General features: G+C 41.3%; 1 protein-coding gene across 2 annotated transcripts; it reads right to left on the reverse strand.

Moving 5' to 3' along the window:
• On the reverse strand, window positions 1–26,535 carry SULT4A1 (sulfotransferase family 4A member 1). 2 transcript variants are annotated; one of them, XR_008437077.1, is made up of 8 exons: window positions 26,248–26,535; window positions 10,355–10,485; window positions 8,860–8,940; window positions 8,629–8,755; window positions 6,528–6,622; window positions 4,973–5,111; window positions 3,275–3,404; window positions 1,571–1,657 (listed from the first exon to the last, which is right to left on the reverse strand). XR_008437077.1 is itself a non-coding variant. In XM_053977364.1 (7 exons), exons 1-7 carry the CDS (start codon window positions 26,414–26,416, stop codon window positions 1,545–1,547), a joined length of 855 nt encoding a protein of 284 aa, XP_053833339.1. In that variant the 5' UTR covers window positions 26,417–26,535; the 3' UTR covers window positions 1–1,544. The 2 variants fall into 2 exon arrangements, 1 of the variants encoding a protein (XP_053833339.1); XM_053977364.1 differs by lacking the exon at window positions 3,275–3,404 and having other exon boundaries at window positions 1–1,657.
• Window positions 26,536–26,752: the final 217 nt, after the last annotated feature.

Consider the following 26,752-nt stretch of genomic DNA (forward strand, 5'->3'; position numbering starts at 1 on the left):
CACAGAACACATCTTTTATTCAGTAAGCAAGCAAACACAGAAGTATAATGTGTAGTGCTTAATATTCATACAGTACTAAAAATATAAAAATAGAAATAAAATTTCACTGAAAGCATTTTCACTCACAAATATACAAGGAAAAGTGCTGTCAAGCCACATCATGCTACACCACTTGCCAGTGCTGAACTGACAGTTTCCCAACAGAACTGAAACACTAAAAACTAGTCCTTCCTCACAGTTTTTGGTGAGCCTGAACATTTGACTAGAAAAAATGGGCCTCCTGCAGCTGGGAACCTAAAAAGCATAGATGTCATTACATAATGGAACAATAAAATAATTTGGGAGAGTCCTGTAGTGATAGTAGCCTGCTTCAGGCTGTTTGCGTAGACACCAAAAAAAGATAAGATAAATAAACTTGAATCCTGATTATAATCCAGATCAGTCATGGCTAACAATTCCTGGAACTTATTGTGCATGGATATTTGTGCAATACTCCCACCTGCTGGCATAGCCATCAACTGTCTTCCTCGGGTGCTGCAGTTCCCTTTGCCTGCTTTACACTGGCACAGATCTTCCCCTTAGGTCTGCTGGAGTCCAGGAGAACAACCCATAAACAGAGCTAAATGCCCTCAACTTTTGGTGGAACTGGAGCTTTTCCAGCACCTTAACTTCTGGGGCTGTCCCTAAAGGGAGAAATTCACACAGCAAAGTGACATAGGTTGGTGACTGGTTCTTCAGCAAAGTCCCTGCACCAGATTCCTGGCTTTTAAGGCCCATTTTGAGGGAGTGACCTAGAGCTGAAGGCTTAAGAATCTTCTAAGATCTGCCGTCCCTGGGCAAGGAGCTGAACTGCCTCTATCAGGAAGCCAGCTCTGAGCTGTGTCCATAAAGGCATGGTGGGATTTGGGATCAGGCTGACAATCACAGCTGTAAACCAGAACAAGCCCTGTCTCCCAGAGTGTGCCAGTGCACAGAACCTGCTCAAATCACACAGATAAGGGTGTGCAGAACCTAACGTGAACCCCACTTGGATCAGTTCCTATTTTGGAATGGGATTTATTTATACTTGGTTATACCTGCTATAAAAATAAATGTGACGATTAACCCCTGAGATCATTCTAACATACTGTTTTGGCCTGTTACTCGTTTCCCTCAGAAATAAATTTTTATTTGGTTTACGGATGTTTATTTAGGTTCTAGTGACAAGCTTATGTAAAACACAATAAATAATCAATGTAGGGCTGAAAAGGTGTACATTCTAGTTGCATATATGATACATACCTTATACGTATATAATACATTCCACAACAGCTGAATGTTCTAGTTTTGTCTGGGAAGTTCTTGCTGTGGACAAAGGACTTTAATGCTAGAAAATAAACAGCTGTTCGGGATCAAAGATAATTGCATCTGATATGGTTTACTTAGATTGTTTTTCTTTCTTTAAATCTTATTACACATAATAGCTACAGTAGCTTGTTCAGCAGGTAATAAATGAATGCATAAAGAACTTCTAGCTATATCTGGATATCATATGCATGCATTTTTTATAAATAAAAATCAAATGTGAGGTCACATTTTCCCATCTTCTGTTTATAAACTAAATCAAATTTCTCATTCATTGAAACAGTGAAGATGTCTTTCCATAGCCCAACTCGTCCTGAAACACAGAGAAAGAACACAAGTCAGAGAGTGGATGTAACAGAATACCAAATACCTACAGTCTAATTGTGCTGGGCACCAAGTATCAGCTGCGAGATTCTGATCAGTCTGGGCTTTCTCTGAAAGCTTAATGAGACCTAAAGCTGTTCATTGTCTCACCCAGTTACTCTGGCACTACCCTTGCAATGCCTTTAAATAAAACACGTCTTCAGCTGCACCAGCCCAGTTTTACACAGGAGGAATTCAGATTTGTCTGGGACTTTACTCTGGACTTAACCAAAAATAAACACAGATTTTGGGTTGGCTGTTCACTTAAATGTGGATTTCTTCTTTCAGTGCAAGCTGTGGCTGTTTAGTAATTCCAACAGCTAACAACACATTTCAAAATCACCGTGCCTCCAGCACCTGCTGCTTAGATAACTATCCAAAAGGTACAGAGAATGTGGGGCATAAAACTGACTATTGGAGTGTAATATTTTCATTGCTAATTTCTATTATTTTGTGTCTAGAGATAAGTCCAACAGATGAATTTCCATTTCTCAACATGGAGAGATTTGTTTGTTAAATACGAGTTTCCATCTCTGAAAGAGAACAAGTGCAATGTACTCAATGACACTCAGTGCCACTGACATTTTAATTTTGAACACGAGGAGTAGGAAGATTTGGGGGATGCAATAGGGACACTGAACACCTTCCTCATATGAATTAATCTATGGAACCCAACCAATAACATAACATAATCTGGTGACCCTGCTGAACCTACCAGCCAAAGGCAGCAGCCCCCTTAACAAGTGTTTCAATACAGCCCAAAATATATTTAATTCAATGTCAGCCAGGGTTACTTGTGGCTGAATAAGCCCCATGGAATAACCAGACTGAGAGGCCCAATTCTCTTCTAATTTATGCTGGAGATAAAGACAAAATCCAGACTTGTTCAACTGGAAGAAATGAAAGGAGAATTGAGACTGTGCTACCAGAGTTTAATCATAACTGCAAGAACAAAGCTACTTGCAGGGAGCTTAATTATGCATTTGATGCATAAGAAGAATACCCATTTAATTCAATTACCATTGCTTTTATGCAGAAACTTTGTAATTGAGACCAAAGACAAAACTGTCTGAAACATCTACATATTACTTATTAATCTTATGGCATAGCATGTGTGTAAAGGGCCATTTTATGAAATCAGGGCTTTTTTATAATTCCTGAAAGTATGAAAGGGTCCTGGTTCTTTTCAGGATCCAAAGACCAAAATAACCTGACACTGAAAATGCCATTTATTGTTTTCACCAAATTTCTCATATATTTTTTAAAAAATAAATTAATGCTTACAATCATAACATCTGATACTAACTTAAATCATGCTCTGGCAACTATAACAGCAAAAAGTACAGCATGAAAACACGAAACCCTGTATTTACCATTCAATAATGAATATTTTCTTCCTCTGCTCAGTAAAAAAAAAAAAAAAAATCCTTTTATTTCTGAGTCTCCCTAAAAACACATATGGACAAATGACAAGTTTTACAAATGACATACATACACAGTGGATTATTTGTAACCATTATTTTCTTTTTTACCATATCAATTGATAGTTTGTCAAAAAGTCACCCACCTGGTTTATGATTTGAATCATGCAACTGCGTAAATTATGATGTGATAAGAGTCAAATACAAGTAACATATCTAATCATTGTTCTGCTTTCACAGCAGTTCAGGGTTATCTTCAGAGTAAAGATCAATGTGCTAAAAGAAAAAAAAATATGAAGAACTAAAATAAAGCAAAATAATAAAGTAAATGTAACTAATGACAAATTAAAATATTTGAAAGTAATTACAATCAGCTGTCATGTCATTGCCACCATTCTTTGTCACAGAAACAAACAGAGAAGGAACAAAGCACTGCTAATGAAGCTACATTCTGGGGTAACAAAATATTGTAAAAGCCAAAGACAACAAAAAAAAGAAATTCAAAATAAGGATATTTATACTAAAAAGCACACAGTGAACAAATGACAAAGTATCACATTAACTGCTGTAGCTCCCTTCCTTCTCTATTACAACATGAAGGCTTATTTATGAAACACTTGTAGACAGTAAAAATAAGAGACTATGTGAGGGCCAACAAGGAGAACACAATCCTGCTGTTTGCAAAGCCTTGCATCCACATGAGTGCTTTATCCAAGGACTTTGGGATGTCCCAACCAAACATGTGATAATTGAATAAATAACCAGCTAATACAGAATTAGTAGTCAAGAGGGATTGGTAATATTTGGCATTTTCATCAGAGATTTGAAAATAATTATAAAAATTGCACCTGGTATAATTTGCAGATCACATGAAGGCTGGCTGAAAGTGGTAATATGGAAAGGGCTCCTACAGACAGAAATGTAAGACCAAAGTATTCCTGTCATAATCCCTGAGTAAGGGACAACAACCTGCAAATCGATTCCTCTGAGAAACTTTGTGGTCATGATAAACATGTGCTTCATGTGTGATGCTGTATCATAAAGTGCTACCACCAGTGCCTTGGTGGAAAACAAGGCAAAGGTCCAAATAGAACTGGATTAAATTAGTGTATGAAGTGATTTTATGTTTGGGTAAGACATAAGTAGGGGCAACATAGGAACTGACCATCTTGACATGGTTCCTTCATTTTTAAAAGTGATGTAGAGCAGCCCACAGAAAATAATTTGAGGGAGCCTCAAATTAAGAGGCTCTCTTATGCTTCTCAAAGGCAACTTTCTTATCAAAGGACAGATGATAAGAATAACAGATCACATGGCACCGTCAGGCTCCTAGAAAGAATCTCACCAGAATAAACATCTGGAAGATAAACACATTTTAAACAGCTGAGGTAGGAAATGAAAATAAAAAGCTTATAAGGGAAGCTTTGGTTCCTTGTCATTTTATGCCTTCCATATGAGAAATATCTGCTATTCTAGAAAACCTAATCTACTTAAACCCCAGGGCTCAGGCCAGGATAAACTGTGTGACATGGTGTGGGCTTTGGCATGTCAGAGGTCAGAAGGAGCAGCGCAGAGTTCTCAGCACGAAGAGCTGAATCCATCGAAGTGAGACGAAGACTCTCTGGTGGAGTAGTCTGCTATTACCCTGTTCATCTTGGATTCTTCCATAATTTTCAGTCACTTCTACCGAACCTGATTGCAAAACAACCCAGCCATCAAATTGCACCAACAGTCAGCTCCCTCCCATCCTTTACATGGCAATAATATTTTGACAACATCTAACACACCCTAGGGGTTACTTGCAACTTCTCCAAGAAGAGTTTTGCTGTGGGTTTTAAACATACCCCTGCCAACAGGAAGAGCCTCTGCATTACAGCACTGATCAATGAGTTGATGGCAGTGCTCCACCATGGATTCCAACTGTGCTTTGTCATAAGAAACTCCTAAGAACCTCACCAGCTGCTCAACCATTGTCGCTAGGTCCTGCAAGACAGCATTTAAAACCTGGGTTATTTCACAATAATTAAAATCACATTTTTATTGAGCTTAAATATTGCAAAGTAAGTTATATCCCGCTGAGTGTGAAAAATACAAGTGCAGAAGTTGTAGAAATACCATTGCCTTGAAGTTTTGTCCCATTCCAATTTGCTGAAAAGAAACACATTCTGAGTAATTAGAGTAAGATAGGCTGGCAGAAAGCATGGCCATGTAACCTTCAGATGCTGGAACAGGGAACAACTGAAAAGTAGTTGTGATGCTTCCCACTTCAGGGAACACCCCACCCTTAACTGATCCCTTTGGAACACTAGTGCATTTCAGAGGATTTAAAAGTTACTTTGATTTTGACCTTAGTCAAATAAATGACTAAAAATGTTAGGAGAGCCTTTCTTCCTTTACCAGCTTCTGGGACTGCATTCATGTAGATGGGAAGGATCTGGGGAATTGGCCTCTGAGAACACCATTAATTTACATCTCCAGAATTCCAGGGTTCCTCAGTATGAGTTGCAAGGACAAAACAGTAATATTTATTAGGAAGCAGAAGGATGCTGTGATGCCACCAGCTGGTGACCATAGCTAGGAATACATTAATTACTCAAAACCATGGAATTGAAATGATTTACACTAAACTTTATTTACTCTGATGGTATTACACCTTCTTGTAGAATGTCACTCCATCAGAAGGCTCAGTAAAGCTGAAATTATCATTTACCCAGCTTTATTGAGTCTTGTCCTGATTTCCTCTTCTTACAACTTTGGAAACAGGAGCTGGGTTTTTCCTATGTTTGCATTAGTTTTCCAGTCTAATAAACATTCTGAAGTATTTTCATTAGTTGTCAAAAAGATATTACTGCAATAAGAAATATGTAGTAGTTCCACTAGATTTCTGATTTAAGTGGAATTATTAGCCAGCATACTGTAAGGACTCAATAATTATATCTACCTTACACTACATGATCATACCTTCATTGTTTTCAGATTTGTTTCACAGAAACCAGTAAAAACAACCAAATAATTCCAATAAATGACAAATACAAAGGACAAAATAGTGATTATATATATTTTTTTTCCTCATTGATACAGCACATAGAGCAAGACATTTCTTTTAAATGAATGCCCAGGGCTGAGTGTAGCAAGTACCGAACAGTTTCACATCACTATCTTCTGTGCAAGTAGTTCAGTGCCTATACATGCAGGCAGACTCCCCAGTAAATTAATATGGATATGAAAATGCCTAAAGTCCATAGAAGCTACTGAATTTTTAAAGCCAGTGCTTTAAAAATGGTATCAGGCATTAGGGAGCCAAAATATGGACATAAGAATGTAATTTTGTGCTTTATGTATTTTAAAAACTAGGGTGCTAGATGTGATAAAAACACCATTTTGCTACATCTAACCTACCTTATGCATATCTTCATACTTGAGAAAAAGTACATTGGCATCCATGTGGTGTTCCCAAAACTCTTGCACATGTTCAAACCACGAACCATATCCTACTGCAAAAACATTATGATTGCATGAGGAAAATGAACACTTTGGTTATTAAGCTGTATTCAAAAAGGAAAAAAAAAAAAAAAGAAAAATGAAATAACTGGAGTGATTCATAGCCCCAGGAGAGCAGTGTCTCATTTTGACCCATGTAATGGGAGACCTAACCCTGCCCCCAAAACTTTACTGATTTGTTTTCCAGTTTTCTGATTAAGTCCACATTTGCACTGATTTCAGTCAATCTATGTGTCTCTACCAGAGGTTCAGCCACTGGTACTTGGTATTTACAACCTCAAGAATCTCTTTTGTTGCCAGTATTAGAAGACAAGCCCACGAGCAATGCATTCTGCATTTTTCTCTGTTACCAGTGACAAATTGTCACAAAGTGCTTCACATAATCAAGGTAGGAGTTAGGCAAATAAGGAGTTTCTCAATTCTTCCCTAATTTTTTCTTGATCAATTTTATCTTTTTGGTAAAGCAGCTATAGAAAAATTATAAAACAAACTTCTTAGGTTTGTATTTTGAAGCCACCTTTTCTCTTTGAAAAAGAATTGTTTCATTCTGGTAACTGGAACACTGACGTATTACCTTCATGCATCCATTTCTTATGGAATGGGAATAACAAAAATGGAATCTCAGTGCCTTTATGAATATTGAAAATTGATCAGTTGAATAAAATTGTTTTCCTATGAAACTGATCTCTTTTTCCATTGGACACGTTCAAGTTGCCAGGATTCTGCTGAGATGTAAACATGCAGCTGAATGCTAAATTTCCTGTGCATTACAAACCTCCCATTTGTACAGTTATGGCAAAAAAACACTGTAATAATGGCAAATATGGCAAATAATACTGTAAGGCAAATATTTACAGCAGCACGGAACATGCTGTGATGTTTTATTGACTCTGGGAGGTTGTGATAAAGTCAGGTGGCTGCTACAAGATAAAGAGACAAGTAACTCTTGGGATACTTACATGGAAAAGAGTGCCCAACCTTTCTATCTTAGAAGACCTTCTAATGTGTCTTTCTTATGTCTCTGGTCTAGAAGTTCCTGATCAGGGGCTACAGGCAAACATTCCATTCCCAGGGAATGCAAATGGAAAACTGAAGGTGGGCTGGAATGGGAGGAGAGCATTAATCCTGCTCAAGCTTGCAAGATAAGGAGCAGCAAAGGTTTTTTAAGGCCTGTTAAATAACCTCCATTGGTAGGCTTTACTTTTTTCTTCCCTTTGGTATTACACATCTCCTTCAGCATCAGCTCCCCTAAATTCCAGGTTTGCTGCTCTGGATCTAGAGAAGATCCTGCTCTCAGAGCTCAAGGTACCTGGTGAATTCTTAGTGTCACATTAAGGTATCAGAGGAGATATTGCAGAGAAATAAAAGGCAGGAGGAGTTTTTGTCTTGTTTAGCTAGAGAGTGTGGCAATCCCTTGGTTATTGCAGTCTCCTCACAGAGCTGCATTTTTCAGGCAGCAACAGCCTGCAGCTGCCTTCTCATGGGGTCTCACTTGAGCTCACTGGTGCACTCCAGATAAGGCCCATGCAAACTGGAGAATTTTGTGTTAATTTCCAAGGTATGAACCTTGAGTTTTTGGCTGAAATTTAAATATTAAAGGAATTACCAGGAAAATAACCCCAAACCTGAGGACCAGAAATACTCCTGAGAAGTAGCTGATAGTGAGGCATAACTGAAATCAAATGATGCTGGGAGTATTCACTCCTTTTTAGGAGTTACCTGGCAGCTTGCAAACTGAATTTCAGAAGAGTACACCAGAGTTTTGCTCTGCTTCAGGTGGAAAACTGCTGTACCCAGGGGGTCAAATACTGTAAGGCAAATATTTACAAAAAGCACAGCTCATAGTTTACATGGACAAATCTCAATCCCCGCAGCACTATCCGCAGCAACCTCCTTGCTGTATATGCAAAACAAATGCACCTTTATCCAGTTCACTTCTGTACTTGCAGAAGGAATGCAGAGATGAAAATAAATGTGTGCAGAGAGAACAGCTCCTTACACTTGTCATTCATAAACCTTCTGCAGAACTCCTGAAACGTTCCTCTGTAGCTCATGGTCCTTAGGGAGCGGTGGAACTGGTAATAAGACACCACCAGGTCTTTGGGGTTTCGAGCCATGTATATTACCTGTGATGGGGGGAAAATCATCTTGTTGAAAGCTTTTTCCTCATCCCAAAGTACTCACACAACTGCTGCCAGCAGAGTTAAAACAAACACAAGCTCATTTTCACCTTTGAGTTGCCGTTGTGGAGGTCCGAAGGCAAAAACCGGTAGGGCAGGTGGCTTTTGATGAGGCGAGGGGACGTCAGCTCCTAAAATAAAGCAGAGAGAATTGTTTCCTATTGAGCACTACTTCAGGGCACATTCTGAGCTGGCCTGCACTGTCACACTTGAGGCCCTCTACTACACTGACTTCTATTCACAAATTCGCTTCCTAAAATTAACAGGAGTCTGGGACTCAAAATCAGGTCAGGGGGTTACATCTGGTTTTTAAATATCAAAAGGTTGGATAATGTGTTGGGGATTTTGTCATATTGGGGTGTAATCCCTTTTGTTTTCAAAGTAGGTCCATTTGCAGGACCTTATCAGAAAGAAAATATCACCATTGAAGGTTCTTAATATCAAACTCACTTTATTTCCAGTGATGCCTCCACTAAAACTCCTTGAAAAATACTAGAAGCTCTGAAAATATGACCCCTAACTTCTTCCAAATTTTACCCTTGCATTTTATTTTATCCTCAGAATTAGGCCCAAAGGTTTATGAGTGTGTGAACATCTTTTAAACAATATTTTTTCTGTAATTTGATACAAAATTGTCTCATGACACGAATCATGCTCTGCTATTAAAAATTGAATAAATCCATATTGAATCAAGCTTCTAGCACATGGCATAGATAAGAATGTATAATCTCAAACTAAACCTCTTACTACTGCCACCACTGTTTTTGCAACAGAGTAGCACCGAGGTCTCGCTGGATTAGGCATCACAGATGAAAAAGAAGAGCAATCTCTGACCTCTAAATACTCTCAGCCTAAAGTAGGCTGAGGCTGCAGTTGTCATTGACCACAAGCAGCTTAATTCTATCCCTGCCAGCCTCAGCTTGCTCAGCCCAAGCAGCACTGCAGCTGTTACAGGATGGCCCTGTATAGTTTTCCTAATAATTCCAAGACGTGCCTCTGTCAGAAGTGGTTGCAGCAAGGACAAGATCACACTCATGTGCCATGCAGCTGGACTTCAAGGGACTCTTAATAGTGTGAAATTTCATGCAGGCTATTCTAGATCCCTCAAACTACATCCTACAGTGTCTGTAGAGAGCCAGGATCTGTGGATCTAAAGATTGAGATGTGTAAATTCGGAGCAGTGGGAATACAGATACATGGATATCTGCATTTTTGTTACTTTTTCACAATTTAAGGGAAGGAATCAAAGCAAATTTGCCTCATTTGGCCAGCTCTTATTTACGTAGGCAAAAGAGGCCTGGAACCTTGATTCAGAAAACCCACTGCCACGATATTTAGAACATGGAGACACATTTAAAGTATTAAACAGAACACAGTGAAGCTTAATAAATGCCATTTAAAATAACCTATTAACACTTTGAATCATTGCAACATTCTGGACAAGTCCACTGACATGAAGGACACAGGATGAAATGAAGCGATAAACATGGAATTGAGAATAAAGACACCCAAATGCTGGAAGACTTCCTTTGCAATAAATTGTACCTTGATGATGTCCAGACCGGGCTGAGGGTACTCTAGGACTGGAAGTTGCTCATCTATATTCATTAGTCCAATCTCATCTGGATCAGCTCCCTGACTCACTAGATACACCACTTCCTGCAGCAAGCCTGTGCCTGCACAAACCAAACAATGAGAGAGAACAGACTGTATTACAGTTCTTATCTAAACACAGCCATATGAAGGGACACCTAAACAGGGAAATAATGGCAACTTTTGTCCTCAACAGTCTGCTGTGAGCTAAGTCTATTACAACTGTTTTAATGTAGTGTGGCAGCTGTCTTGGTTTTATTTTAAATACATGCAGATCTTTCACGCAAAAGACCTGAGATTTTTTTCTTCAGTAACAATTTAAATACACTTCTGTCTCCAAATCACTTATCTGGTGAATTGCAAAGCATTTAACAAAAGGTTTTACCTCTGTAAACGTTACTTTGGCAAAACACTATTTTCACTTTAGAAACTAAAAAATGAGGTGAACAGAGGTCATCCAAGTTCACAAAATGCATAAGTGGCTGTGCTGAGAGACCTTTATTCTAAATTGCAGGCAAGGCCCCCATTATGCAATGATTTGGGAGTCTATTTATGCCTCCAGGTTATGGAGTGGATAAAGCCCCAAGCACATCCATGCACAGTGAGTCAGGCACGAGCTTTAGAAACCTCAGTTATGCATCTCTCCCCAATCTGAGGACATTTACAAAGCAACCATTAGATATCATGGCCAGTGACTGCACTTTGGAAAATTGGTAGGTACTTCAATTAGACCTTTGGACAGGAAAACCATTTCAAAATTACTTTACCTTCAGGCAGGTAGGGAACCCTCAGAACAGAGATATTTGACAGAGGGTTATGAAGAGAAAGGCTCTTGGTGAGATGGAGGAACAGAATGGGGAGAGATCACAGTGAGCCAGGGGAGGGACCTCACAGTTTAGGCGAAAAGTCCCAAGAGTGTGGGACACCCTGGAAACTGCAAAAGACAGACCCATCATTTAACCCATTATTAATTATTTATTGTGAGCAGTAAGGGAAATGAGACCAGGATTTATCCACTCTCTCGTGTTGCCTAAAGGAGCAAGTAATGGTTCCAGAGCTGGTTACAAAGCCCAGGCCTGCTCCTGCATCCCAGTTCTTGGAATAAAGAGCTGTAAACTCTGGGATCATGACCATTTGAACTTGGAAATAATCTGTGAGTTTGCAAGTCACTTGTAACAGTCACTAGTTAATTCATGTTAACTAACAAGACAGTACACACAAACAGGCACCTTTGTACCAATCCTGTATATTGCTCCAACACAAAAAAAAAAAAAAAAACCCAAACAAACAAACAAAAAAAACCTACTGTATCTTTATTCTGGTTATTTTTTAATCTGAGACAGAAACAGTTAAGTGAAGCCGATGGTTGGAGTGAACACAGCCTGGATATAATGTGAAAGAACCCACACCTCCAAGAATTGTCTTGGATAGCAAGCACTTCAAAATTCCACTGTTCCCTTACTGATTGATGGGTAAATTTAAAAGGTTTGGGACAGGAGAAAAAAAAAAAATACGCTTTTATATTATCATCACCCACAGAGCCGTCACACACTTAATACACACTTGCCCCCAAGGCTGTTCACTCTGCATTCTTAAGTTCAAACATATATTTTATGCATTAAAATTAACATTCAAGCAGTACTTTAGTATCAGTGCTTGTGACTCTGAATGAACACAACCCTTGTTCTCATTAAACATTTATTCTCACCGGAAACATCCTGGTTCTCCATAATTTATTTCAGTATTTCCAATTCCACCTGCAAAGAGAAGTGTATCATAGCAGCCCTGTTTCCCTGAAAGAAAAAGAAATAACTCTATGGGGATACACAATAAACTATTTTTTCATTGCTCAGCTGCTCTCCAGGCAGAAAGCTGCCATCTCTATTGCTTCTGAATACAGAAGGGCTGCAGGGCTGAGGCAGAACCACACTCTCCACAAAGTCCATCAGAAAAGTTAAAAGTGAGGACAGGGAGCACAGCCCCCATGGGGAGCACCCCTTACCTGGCTCTGCCCAGACCTGTGGCTGTGCACCAGACTTGGCTTGATTATGTCAAATTCATGGAGAACTGCAGAGGTGGGAAATTACATATTTCCCATCCAAAGTGGGAGTTTAGATGGAGACTCAAAAGTCTCCATCTAAAAGTGTTTCTACCAAAACCGGTGACACGCTGAAAGAGAAATGCCGGGACTATCCAGTAGCTGGAATTTCTCCTCCCTACACCTGCGGTAGGATCACTGATCTCAATTTCCCTCAGCCATGAACTTTGTGCTAGTTTTCTCTTTTGTCAGTAACTGTGTTTTTTCCCTGATTTTTCTTTTAGCCTGATTTTTTTCCCACATTAGCACTCAAGTTACTGTGCTTTGGAATTTCAGAGTCTTAATGTAAATGAAAACTAGGAAATTAACTTTTGAGGGAACGGTGTTTTTTTTTTAACTTGTCACCCTTAATCAATTATTATTTACCACACACACACACATATTCCAAAAGCTCCACATAAAAAATTTATCATTAACCTGGTTTCCTGTTTAAAAGAACAAATTAAATCATCACATGCTTAAGTAAAAAAAAAAAAAAATCTAAAAGCTTTTATATGTATAATTAGACAGTTATGACTTTCTCACATCTCTACTAGGACTAAAACTAACTCAAATTAAATGTATCAGAGCTTAATGTTCTTTTGGTTTAGGAAGGATGACTTAACCTAGCAACAGGAGGCCCAAATTTCAGACCTGGCTGCTAGGGCAACATCTTCAACCTTGGGAACACCAGCTGGCTGAAAAGCCAAATAAAGAGGGATACTGTGCCTATCCACAAGATGAAAAGCCCAAGCTTAGACCTGGGCTAGCAGAATTTATTAAAATGCCATAGTATGATAGGATGTGAGTCTTCTGCTGCATCCCCATCTGTGTGTAACACATACAGAAATCTGCCATTTGACCCAGCTGACTTAGTGATGCAAGAACCATCATTTTATGGATGGAAAGTAGAGTAAATTCCTGAAAGTGAGATTATCAAAGGAGATGATGTGAATAACTCCGGCAATCCCAATCTATCACAAAACCTGGCCAGATCTAAATGTCACAGAGACTTTCTAAGAAAAAGGAAAACTATGATACCTGTTGGACAGAAGAAAAAGGTGAGGCAAGCTAAATAAAAAAAAGAAAATAAAATTGTGCAGAGCCTCTTTCTGTATTCCCTAGATTTCTGACCCTGCCGAGGCAATGGATGTTGTGTGTCCCCAGTATCTTCACTGCTTCATCCCTGTGCTTCTGAACACCTGTACAGGTACATGTACATCTCACTTGGGATGGTACAGAAGGATAAACACAATAGGACAATCACTGAAAAACAGGATTAACTGCCAGCCTTTGGACATGAGGCACCGAATGCCACATTAATAAGTTCCCAGCAATTCTATCCTTTCTTCTTTAATCTGCAGCATATCATTGAGGAGGAAGACTGCTCACCCTGCTACTTCTAAGGTCCTATTGCCAAAACAGACATGGAATTCATGAACACTTATCCAATTCCAGCTAAAATGCAAGCAGTCAGCATCTGAGGAACTTCAGTGCAAAGTACCTGAGAAATGCTCTTCCTGACAAACTCCTCTGCTATGTCAAAAAACACTTCAGGAGAACAGAGTGTTCCAGTTTACCACACAATATCTGGAAAGAGAAGGGGTGGGAAACAGCTGCGAGAAGCTACTGCCTGCCAGAATCTGCAGGTGTCTTTAGGAGATCTTTTTAAATTATCTGTGAGCCTGGATTTCTACCCTGCATAATGGGAGCGTGCTGGTGGGGATGCACTGTGCTTCCCTGGGCTACCTAATGAAGCACAGGAACCAGGACTCATTAAAAATCCCACCACGCCCCAGCAGTCCCTGTGACTGGGAACTCTTCCTTTGTGCCCTTTCCATGGCCAATGCCTCCAGCAGCAAGAGCAAAGTCAGACCAGGGCCACTCTGCCTCTGCTCCTCAGGAGCTGCTGCAGCAGCAACCAGGCAGCACAGCGAGACAGACACGACTTGGAAACACCACAGCTGCTCCTTCTGCTTTCTGTGTGTTAGATGTCTGCCAATGTCAAATTTAGTCACTGTTGAAGGGAGAAATATTCTCTAGAGCAGATGTCCTCTGGCTTCTCTTAACTCTTTCTGGCCACTGGCACTCCTGCAAAGTCACCTGATATCACAGATGTGTTCAAAGGGAAGTGGCAGATATAAATCCACAAGATTTCCGGTGAAATTTCGCTTCTCTATGTGGTTTCTAAGGTAATTTCTTTCAGTTTCTCCTCTCTTATCAGCTAAGACAGGACAAACCTGCAGCCCAAGGATGCAAAGGCCTTGGTATATTCCCTTTATTCACTCCTTGTATGGAAACCACATGGAAAATTAAAATAAAGAAATACTAATGCTAGTAATCTAGCAACCCCAATTAGCTGTACTTTGTTTCATCTGCCAGTGCTTGACCAAATTTTGGCTAATCCAGTGCAGCAGATCCATTATGACTCATAACTTCTTTATAGCATTGGTAGATGTAAGTGCTCATTAAAAATGAGGGCTGCCAAAGCTGCCAGACTGGTCTGCAAGTACTGTAGAGCAGAGCCTCACACCGTTGTTCTAATTGCCTGCAAGCTCATTCCCCTTGGTCAATTGCAGTGTATGCTGAAGTTCTCCTACTCATTGAAATTCCACCTGGCTTATGAATAGAGGTTTTCATTAACAACTGTGGTTTTAAAAATAAAAATAATGTATATACCTTGATACCATATTTTCCAATTCTTCTGTTTTCCTAAATGAGACTGGGTATTCAGAATAAAGACTGAAATTGTGATGTTATATTGCCACACTATTTTTTTTTGACTGACCAATTAAATATTTATCAGAGGGCCCAATCTTCAGAAAGGACTGAATATTCATCCTTTAAGACTAATGCCCCCCTTATATGGCCTAAGTGCCACATAGTCAATAGTGACCCATCAAGGGAGTCTGGGACACAAAGAACCTGAATTCAGACCTTCTAAGAGTAAAGAGGAAAACTCAAGTAAGACTGGATTTATAAGAAGTTAAATACACAATTTCCAGCACCATTCAGTAAGCACAGTATTAGATTTTTAGACTTCCTAAGCCATTTCTTTTTTTGCTTGCAGCTACCAGCTTTTAAACCAAAACCAAAGGGCTAAATTCTGCAGACATGGGTCCATTAATTCTGAGTTGTGTTTTGAGTATGTTTTGCCAGAGGCTATAAACAGCACACTATGAAAACCCTATTCTATTTAGGAGGAAAACCTACTTTCTGTTTGGTAAAAATGCTGTCACTGAACTGTTTACACACATATATTATCCACAGAATTATTGCTATTGTGTCCGATTTTGCTTTAGTATCCTAAAGCACTGCTTTAATGAACTGGTTACAAAGCAGAGCTATTTTTGGCTAATGCATTAATACTATTTTTTTAAAAAGTGGCCTGAGTCGTGATTCTCCCTTACATTAGCACACTAACTACTCAACAGAGGACAGGATGAGAAGTGGACATCGACCACAGAGTGTGTGGGACCTGGCACTGACAGCTGGGCCAGCCCCCCTCCCACACAGCGAGGGTGCCCACATCAAACACCGGCCTGGAGAAAGACCTCTCCTTTGGAGCATGCTGGATCCTAAAACTATAGTAACACTAGTAAATAAAACACACCAGGACATGTTCTCTGGGAGATCTGTGGCACAGCCAAACCCACACCCACAGAGATTGATTCCCTGAAGAAGAGATTCATCTGTTTCTTGCTGGCAGAAGTCTCTTGCTGAGGAGAGCTGGTGCAAAAAGCCTTTATTCTCTATCCTTGTTAATAATCCACAACACCCTCATGTGCTCTGCAGCAAGGGCTGGATAAGTAGCATCCTAACAACTCTAAGAACTCTGAGTCAGGTCCATAGATCTATTGTCAAAGACATCAACAGGCCAAAAGTTTGCCTTAATTTGCCTTCTGATTGAAGAGTCAGGATTTGTGCCTTCAAGCTTGTCTCGACATCCATGACTTCATCATATCCAGGTGTCCTGGATTTTGTCACAGGTCCTTCAGAGACAGCTGCTACTGGCTGGTTACAGACATCTCTTGGTATCAGATATTCAAAGGGAAAATGGTTTTACTCTTCTCTTGAAGCTTTAGCTGCGATGTCCATATCTGGATGCTCATCCTGTCTTGCACCAGGTGTCAACACTAATGGAGTAAATTCACACAAACTGCTCCAATCCACTCAAAATTAGATCTGCCAAATCAGCTGAAGGAGTTTCTATTTTTGGCATCAACTCCTGTAGCAAATTTTGCGTGGGACAAACCAGAATGCATCCACACAAAATACTCTGTGCGTTATTTTTCTACCAGGAATGATGAACATCAGGCTAAGGGCACTAACAATCCTGCTGTAGCACAGGCACCTTTAAAAGCAGATATCTGCCCATATCCTTGGGTTAATTTTTCTTCCAGTTTCTACTCACCAACCAAACACACTCCCACGGTAAAAGAGAGCACAACATCTATCAGGCTAAACCAAAAAGCCATAACATACAACATGTGGGAACACAAAAATAACAGATAAGCCTGCTTGCTCTGACAGAATGACATTTCTTCTCCCCCTTTCCACATCTATTCAAGGCTGACCAGGTCTAAAGCCAGGCCAGCACAGTAAGTTGTTACCTCAGTTGTAGCCTGCCCTCCTGCATGCATCCTTCAGCAGCTCTATTCTCCCATTTTTTTAGAGCCCACATCAAAAAACATGCTTAAATTGCATAATACATTACCCCAGCAGGAGCTCACAATCTCCAGCTGAAAGTCTTCCCACTGTGCCTAATTTCCCTTTGTTTTCACACACTGAACCAAGGACAACACTGCAGGAAAGAACTTTGCTGTGATGACAAGTCACTGGGTTTTAAAATCACGCTCAAGGACTTCATTGCATCAAAAAGAGCTGCATAGTTACCCTTAGCTCCATTGATTTCTAGGACAACTCTATCACTCTGTGTTCTGTTCTACAGTCATAATATGGTCTGTGGGTAAATGCAGAGTTTCACAGTGAGCTCTGCTGACTGAGATAGGATCAGAATTCAGGAAACAACAGGGCACCCCTATCAGGCACTCGTGTTCAGGTAGATCTCATACCCTTGGCTGTGAACATACTCCTCTCCCCACAAAATAATGTCAGAAGATATCTGTCACCACTCAAAAGGCAATTCTCCGCCTCAGCTTCAACCTCTTCCAGGTAAATTGTTAGGCAAAACCTGCCTACACATTAATGTGCATTGGACATACTAGGTGGTTAAGTTTCAGGAGTGCAGCACAGCAACAATATAATGTGAAACAGCTGCAGGTGCCGATTATACATTAAAAAAACCACAACTTGTCCAGTCAGCTATTGCTTGTCTAAGGTCAGGGAATAAAGCATTTTGACCCACACAAAATCTCACTCAAGTTATAGCTGCACTAACCAGAACCATTCTTCTCAAGGTACCTATGTCCCCCGTCATTGAGCTGGACTGCAGTTTTATGCCAGCTACAGCCCTTTCCATTGCTGCTCTTCAGACTCAGAAATGGAAAGAAATCTGTTTGGGATTTCTTTCTTTTGGGATCAGCCAACCAATATCATCATGGGTTTGATGCCTAAAGATTTTAGCTTATATTTTTCATATATTCATAGATAGATATTCATAGATTTGTGGACTGATAATACATGGTTATATAGCTCCTGGTATGTTTCCTACCCTTTCTCTTAGATTTTAGAGTAATAAGCTAATAAGCTAATAGAGTAATAAGCTAATCTTCTAACACATTCCTGAGAGACTGGTTTTCAAGTAGAGAACCTTCAAGGACATTTTGTTTTCCAACCAGAATCTGAGAAGACACAACAAGAAACAGGGCAAAGAAGCCCCTAGACCAACTCTAATGGGGCAGAACCTGGGGGAAAACTACCTAACCAACTGCTCTTCTAATTGGACAATATTTGTTAGATATGATCATTTGTGAAACTTATAAAAATTGTGGAAATCTGATGCTGGGTGTACTCATAACCAAGGGGGAACCTGGAAGCTTCCAATAAAGACCTGCTTTTTTATCTTACCATTTTAATACTGTTACAAGGCTTTTCCCTTTCAGGCAACAGGGTTTACAGTGTTGCAGCAAAATGGTTGAAGAGAAGGCACTTTTTCTGACAGAAAGCACTGGTGACGCCATATAAGCACTGACATTGATCATTACTAATGTGCATTTCAGCTCTGCATGCAAAGAGCAATCCAGCTTCAGCAATGCCTGCAGCTGTTCTGTGCTGCTTTGGCAATCCTGACCAGCAGCGCATAGGCTTTGAACTGCATGGTTAAGCTGTGTTTCTCATGGCCTTGCATCAACAGGTGGCCAAGAGCACCTGGGCTGTGCCAGCCATGGTGTGGCAGCAGGGCCAGGGCAGTGACTGTCCCTGTGCTGGCACTGCTGGGGCCACACCTCAGATCCTGGGGCACTTCTGGGAACCTCAGGACAAGAAAGACATGGAGGGGCTGGAGCGTGTCCAGAGAATGGAACGGAGCTGGGGAAGGGGCTGGAGCACCAGGAGGGGGTGAGGGAGCTGGGGGGGCTCAGCCTGGAGAAAAGGAGGCTCAGGGGGGACCTTGTGGCTCTGCACAACTCCCTGAGAGGAAAAAAATAAATATGGTAGGTGACATCTGTTTGCCCATGAGAACGGCTTACCATTATATATGAAAACTTCTGGTAGAGAAGAAACACATCCAATAGAAAACATAGACAAGAAGATTATATGATTTATCCCAGGTCACAGAATCTGCAGCCACAAAGTCACATTGCATGCCTAGTGTCCCAAAGCTTGCATCACTTCTAAAGCAGCATTTTTGGGACAAAACAGGGGGTCGTTCCTTCCCTTCAGCATGGGTGTATGAGTCCCTACTGTACCCAACAAGAGAAAAGCCTTCGTTTAATAAGACTGCATAGTAAGAATAAAAAATTAAGCATTTTGTTTCATTAATATCTTTACTGTGACAAATGAACATTAACATGAAATGAGAATGACTGGCTGGTGGGTTTGGCTGATCTACATAATTTTCTAATTCTTTAGTCTTTGAGGTCATTATCATTTAATACAATCAATAATGATTTCAGAATACACTTTTTACCAAGGGTAAAACCTTTTTTCTTTTTTTTTTTCCTATGCCTGTTTAAAAAGAAAAAAAAAAAAAGCAAGTTGAGTTTTGTACTACTTAAGAGCAGGGAAGTAATTATGCTACATTTCAAAAGACCCAGCAGAACCTATTAGATAACTGGAGAATTCTTCATCTTCTGAACCATTTGTTCTGCCCCTAGTAACATCTCTTCACTGGTTTGATAAAAGGGTCATGAGAGAAACACTGCTATCTAGATAAAAAAAGGAGTTTCCCTTAACCTCAGATCTTTTTTTCTCTGCTCTTATTTCAAGTTTGAGACATACAAGGACCTATTCAATTCTACTCACATTGAAATCAAGTTGAATGCATCAGTGGCAAACTTAACATTGTCTTCAATTACTTTTTTTTTGATAGTTTTATTTATAATTTCTTTGCCTAGCAGCATTTAAGAGTGAGTCAATACCTGAAGGTATTTTGAGCTATATATGAATAAAAAGATACACCCATTTCAGAAGGACCTTCAAAGCACAGGAACCCAGTGGCTCTAATTCCCGGAAGTATTAATGTACAGAAGTCACTTTCTGCACCTGAATGGTCCTCAATGGAGTGAATTTAGGCTGTGGAGTATTTACTCTTCTCAGGGGTGGAAAGAAGATTATTTGAGTAATCAGGAACATTAAACCAAATAGATCTGATTTCTATCAAAGATTCAAATATAGACCCTGTCCATCAGGCCCTAAAGAGACAGCTCAAAAAGCATATCTCTATCACACAATGCAGTTTGCTCTTTTCTTCCTGTTTGAAAAAGAATTCCATTCATTCTGGCCAGTTGGTATGGGAATTGATGCACATTCATCTGTCATTAAAACAGAACAATATCTGAGCTTTTTACATTGCTTAAAGAAACCAAATAACTGTGATGTTACTGTCAGAGAGAAAAAGTTACATGCTCTATTCTGATTTTAAAGATATCAACTCGTTCATCCAGATTCATGAAATTAACAGAGGATTCTCATCATTCCATGTCACAGAGCATAATATTGTTTCAAAAACCAGAGGTGAAAGAAAAAGAATCCCAAATGTATTTTGTGTAAAAATTTGATTTTTAAGCCAGCCTCATGATTTCTTGAGGCATGCCTCTGGGCCAGTAATATTTGCATTAATTCTCTAAATGAAAATTATTTAAGCCCAAGGCAACAAAATTCTGCAGAGGTTATAGCACTATAAATCCAGCACTGCAGAATCTGGCTCTTTTGCAACTGCAAAGCTGTTGTTTAAAATAATGCCAAAAAAACTGCTGGGAGAAGTTCCATATGAGAACATTGGAAATTAAGGCAATTAATTTAACACATGTGGATGCCTGTGTCCCCCAAGGAGCCTTTGCTACAAAGGCCACTCAGACCTGCCATTAGGAGGGAAACCTCTGCAATCCACCGCAGCTGCCACCCATTCCTCTGCCAGCTCCCAGACGAGCCTCCACGGCTCATGAACATCCTTGGGCAACCCTTCAGCCTGATTCTCCTCTCAGTTATGACTGTGCAAATCAGGACTGACTGTCAGTAGTGTTCAACCTGTGCCCATCTGGGTATCTGCAGCCACAGAAACTTAGTCAAGCAATAATATTCTGTGTATTGAGTAATAAGACTGTTCCTGTGAAGTACAGTAATACCAATATCACCTGGAAATATAACCTCATTGCCAGGAGATTTTTACAGTCTGTGGAAAACATGAAAAGTAGGATTGAACAAGATAAACAAAGCAAGATTTTGGCATACTTACTCGGTACATTTTCTTTGTAACGCATTTTTTCTTTACTCAAGATTTTGCCAATCTATTTTATAACATGGTCCCACAGTCAGCTAAGGCTCATTGGAAGGAGAAGAAACAAGAGGTCAAAGATAAGAAATCCTTAAACCAACTTCATATCCAAAGGAAAAGCACGTATGTCTACATCTTCAATGATTCAAGCCTTTCTTTGCCTTAAGTGCAGCAACTTTTGAGTGCCAAGTCTAATAAAAAAATATTTAGATGTTGATGAGCTGAAGTCTATTACTTTTACTTGGGAATCAGACAAAGAGGGAAACTGCTGGTTATATTGTACCCTGTGTATCCCACAGTTTAACAGTTGTCACTGTCATAGCTGTAATGGTCAATGCATCCAACAACTCTTTCTCCATAACAGAAGAAAACCCCAGGGCACACAGAGTCCCCGCATGGGAAGAACATAACAGGGATTATGGGATGAGGGAAATGGGCCATGGAAGAACGCAGAGAGACTGTAAGAGAGAGGAAGGACAGAGCTCCTCCATCAGCCAGGGCAGGGACTGGCACATCCTGGTGACCCAGCACGAGGGAGTATTGGACTCAGGGTGCTAGAAATAGGAGGATAAAAGAGCTGTGCACACAGTGGAAGAGACACACAGAACAGGAGGAGAACAGAGAACCGCCCGTGCACAAAATGCACTGCCAGAGGCATGACCTGTACACACAGAACCTCTCAAATTACGAAATGGACAACTCAAACTGACTTTCCCTGGTTCATTTAACGTAACAGCAGAGGTGAATGTGAAAGAATTTCAAAGAGGAGAACTCAGTAAACGCACGCACATGAAAACTGTCCTTGGAATGACCCACAAACTCACTGCTGGCACTTCATTAAGGCAAAGGTCTAGAGCCATCATATTCTCTAGCAGCCAAAGGGTAGTTACAAAAATCCAGTGCTACAAGGGAAATTGAGAATCTATAGAAAGACACCCCCAGACAGGTAAGGCCATAGGCAACACTTGCTCTTTTGACCTGTTGTCTGGCACCAAATCCAAGCTCTCATGAACCAGCTGGACTTGAAGCTGATATTTGCTTGACAATTGACATTTTTTCACACAGAACTCTAAAAACTTATTTGGCAAAATTATCACCATGGGAGAGAGAGCTTCATTATTAATGTAAACAGCTCACTTTCTCAAATTACCAGTTTTGCAAAAGGCATGAACATGTGGGTTTTGACTCAAGAATGCAAAGTACACATCCATTTAGAACACACACGAGATGGTATGAAGGGAGCTGCTGTGCACCACTTCTGAGTAAGGACATGGACAGATCATATCCATTCAGGGTGACACTGTAAGACACAATAAAACACTGAGTGAACCCGAACTAAACACTACACTTTAAAGACTGATTTAATACCTCTGAAATCACTGATGTTTGCAAACAGCTAACCTGGCTCTCAGCACAGTGACTGAGGGAATAGCATGGAGAAGTTTATTCTGTAGCTTAAGTTCACAGACAAGAGTTTTAATTTTCAAGTAGGGTACAGGAAATCCACAGGATGAGAGGGTTCCGCTCAAGTTGTGGCAGAGGCACAGTGCTCCCTATAAACAGTGCCTCTGTATCTCATCTGTGGTGTGAGCTCCAATCATTTAACACTATAGAGAACAGCATTCTGGTTTACATTTTCTCCTGCAAATCTGTGCGTCCCACTCAGCCTGCCCGCTCTACACTACAAAATTATGTGGAAGATGAAACTTTAGACTTCATTTCTTCAGTAGCACACCTGATTTTAAATTATGTATCATGATAAAAAAAGGTTCTCTATAATTACAGTACTCCTATATGCACATAGACACACATCCATATATCTGAGTCTCTGGGTTTTAGGCATAAAGTTTCTCATAGTCTAGAAGCTCCCAAAAGCTGTTACCATTGATTGGGCACAGGTGTTAAGAATAATTAAAGATACAAGGGATATAATTATTCAGCCATCCATCAGTGGAAATCACATTAAAGCAGAGTCGCTTTCCATTAGGCTTATTACATTACTGCCAGTAAGGCCACTGATACATTTGATTTTCCACCATTATTGGAACAGCTTCTTCCTGGGTCACTCCCAATTTACCAATAACTGTAACTATTTCCAAGCACCACCTCCATTTCACATGTTTGGAGCTGCATTGGCTATTCCTGCAGTGTATTGTGTCTTCCAAATGGCTTCCAGACCACTTCACCAGTCCCTGGGACAGCTGAAGCACTCCTGGCCACTTGTGGATTTTCTTTGCCAAATAAGCCACCATATGGTCAACAGCTACTGCTGGAGCCTTCTGCTTGCAGCCACAGGCTCTGGCCTCTCACACATCCAGCAAACAGACTTTTTTGGGTATTTTCCACAATTTGAGCAGATGGAGAGCTGCTGCTACACTGAACAAAGCTGCTTTCCATAGGAACAAGAAAAAAGTTTTCTGTTGGACCTATGCAACATAGGTGCATTTTTCTTTCTTGAAGTATTGCTCAAACACAATTTATTCACAGAAACTAGGTAAGTGGTCCCAGCTGTGTTCTACTTCTAAATATTACCAGAACAAGCCGAACCATTTCACCTCAAATCATTACACTTTGTGCATGAAATCTGTTTTGTGAACCTACATTTTTCATTAGAGCAACATCATGAAAATTCTGATTAGGTCCAGTAAACAAAAAAATCTTTGTCAACACTACTGAGAAGCAGCAAGATGAAGTTGTAGTTTGGGTAATGGCCTTCTGGATTTAATTCCTGGCTTTGCTATAGACTTTCTGCATGACCTTGGCTAAATCAGTGGGAACCATCCTAGGGAAGCCCAGTTTCTGCTGACATGCCTATCCCTAGCCAGCACCCCTCTGAAGCCCTAAATAAGCTGTAAGCCACAGAGGAGCAGCTGACAAAACAAGCTTCCAAGGGTCTTGGTAAACTTTGGGCTACAGGAAGGTGGAGCTTGAAGATGCTATTATTGCTCATTCTCTCAACAAGGACATCAGATTACTCACCACCCAAGCATTCTCTTTCCTGGCAAATAAAACCCTATTTTGATGTCAAGGCTGCTCCTCCAACTCATCCACACAATACTGCACCTTCAGTTTCGGTGCCCCATTTCTCACCCATCTTCTCCTTCTCCCAGTGACTGCCAGTAAACCCTCTTGTAGCATGTCCATTTTCTAAGTGGGCAGTTCCCTGTCACTGGGGCCCCAAAAGATCTAATATTATGTTGCTATATGCACAAACCAGCAAATTAAATATGATTATGCAAGCTAGCTTTCCACAGCCAACTGTCTAGCCATCAAAACTAAGCTACTGCCAGCTATTAATGATATTGTGGCTGGCTGAGATTGGCTGAGGATATTTAACAAGACACCACTATGAAAATGGGGTGCAATTCTAACACAGAAACATTGTTGCCTCAGATTCTTAAAACTGAAATCTTAAATCACAAAGAATTTAAGTGTGTTGGTGTTGCATGCACCATATAAATCTTGAAGAAGACAGTTTAAAAGAACAATTTAAATGTAGCTGTCTACTCTAATACTAGTATTTTGAGGGCCATCCATCTACATATTTTTTCTTATCTAATGTGTTATCTATCAAGCTCTTGCCAGTCTTTAAGAGCACAGTTAGTAACAAAATATCAAAAAAAATTTACAGACAAATGCTTGAAACTGGGAAACTGCTTGAGAAATGATAAAAACATAATAGATGCCATATCATGGAAATGTGCGTGCTTGAAGCAGCACACCAGGAAATTGAAAAGCATTAGCCATTCACACAACAAACAATGAAGTAAGTCAGAAACCTACAGTACTGAAACATGGTTTTACAAGGGCATTTACATCTGTTATCTCCAGTGGATTTTGGATTTCTTAGAAAAGGATCATCTCATTGTCAGGGAAAAAGTCACTTGAGAATGCACTCACAGAAGAGTTTATCTGATTTTATCCGGTGGGGTACAAAGCTCCTATATTGTCTATCTTTTTGCAGGCAGCACTACATCCATGGTAATTCTCTTTAAATATTTTTGCTTGGAAACGGAGAGGATAAAAAAATCAAGAAATATGGCATTACAAGCAGACACCCAAACGGTGTGCAGCAGCCAAGGGATGCATTTGCTGGACAAAACATTCACTTGTACTGTGAACGGGAGGCTCTTCTGTGATTCAGACAGTGCAGCAAGAACCTACTTGGAGCACATGCTCTCCCAAAAGGATCTGGGCAGCCGACTCGGGAGTGCAGCACGGAGGGAAGGCTGTGGAGCAGACACCGAACGTGTGCATCACCGCAGACACTCGCAGCGATGCCACAGCCCTTCCCCATTCGACATCTTTGCTGAGCGAGATTTCCCTTGCCCGGAGCAGCACCGTCATACTCCGGCGGTTCGGGATCATCGAGGCGGGGTCACCGGGGCAGCGCTGGGCGCCCGCGTGTACCCACCCTCCGTGGGTCCCCCACAGGGCCCCCGAACCCCCTCCTTGCCCGGTAGAGGCTCTCAACTCTGCAGAGCTGCGGGGACTGCCGGGCGCAGAGCACCACAGCTGGCCACAGGGCACCATCCTCGGACACAATCCACAGATCCAGGACACAATCTCTGGATCCAGAACACCATCCCTGGATACAGGGTACCATCCTTGGACACAAGGCACTGCACCATGCCCGGCCTCAGGGCCCCATCCCCGGATACAGGGTACCATCCTTGGATACAGAGCACCATCCCCGGGCACACCCGCCCGGGGACGACGGGCTCAGACCTCGCCCCACATCCCGCGGGGGCCGCTGGGGCACCTCTAGCCCCCGCTCCCGGCCCCGGCCGCCCGGTGAGAGAGGAGAGGAGGAAGAGAAGGAGGAGGAGGAGCCACCCCACCAGCCGCGGCAGCCCCGGCCCGCCCGCCTACCTGATTTGGGATAGGTGACAATCCAGACGTCGCTGTCCCTCACCGGGAAATTGGCGATCTCCTCCATCTTCCCGCGGCAGAAGGGAGGCAGCCGCACCCCATTGTACTCAAAGTACTTGCTCTCAAACTCGCATGGCGTGCTGGGGGTCTCGGCCTCGCTCTCCGCCATCCTCTTCCCTGCGGGCCGCGGGGGAGGCCGAGGTGCGCGGGCCGCGGGCGCTCCGGCGGCAGGGAGGGAGGGAGGGAGGGAGGGAGGGAGGGATGGACGTGGGGAGGGAGGAAGGGGAGGGGAGGGGAGGGGAGGAAAGGGAGGGGAGGGGAGGGAAGGGAAGGGAAGGGAAGGGAAGGGAAGGGAAGGGAAGGGAAGGGAAGGGAAGGGAAGGGAAGGGAAGGGAAGGGAAGGGAAGGGAAGGGAAGGGAAGGGAAGGGAAGGGAAGGGAAGGGAAGGGAAGGGAAGGGAAGGGCGAGCGGCAGGCGCGGCAGCCCCGGCCCCCGGAAAAGCCCC

This window comes from Vidua macroura, chromosome 5 (assembly GCF_024509145.1).
Source record: "Vidua macroura isolate BioBank_ID:100142 chromosome 5, ASM2450914v1, whole genome shotgun sequence".
NCBI classification, from domain to species: Eukaryota; Metazoa; Chordata; class Aves; order Passeriformes; family Viduidae; genus Vidua; species Vidua macroura.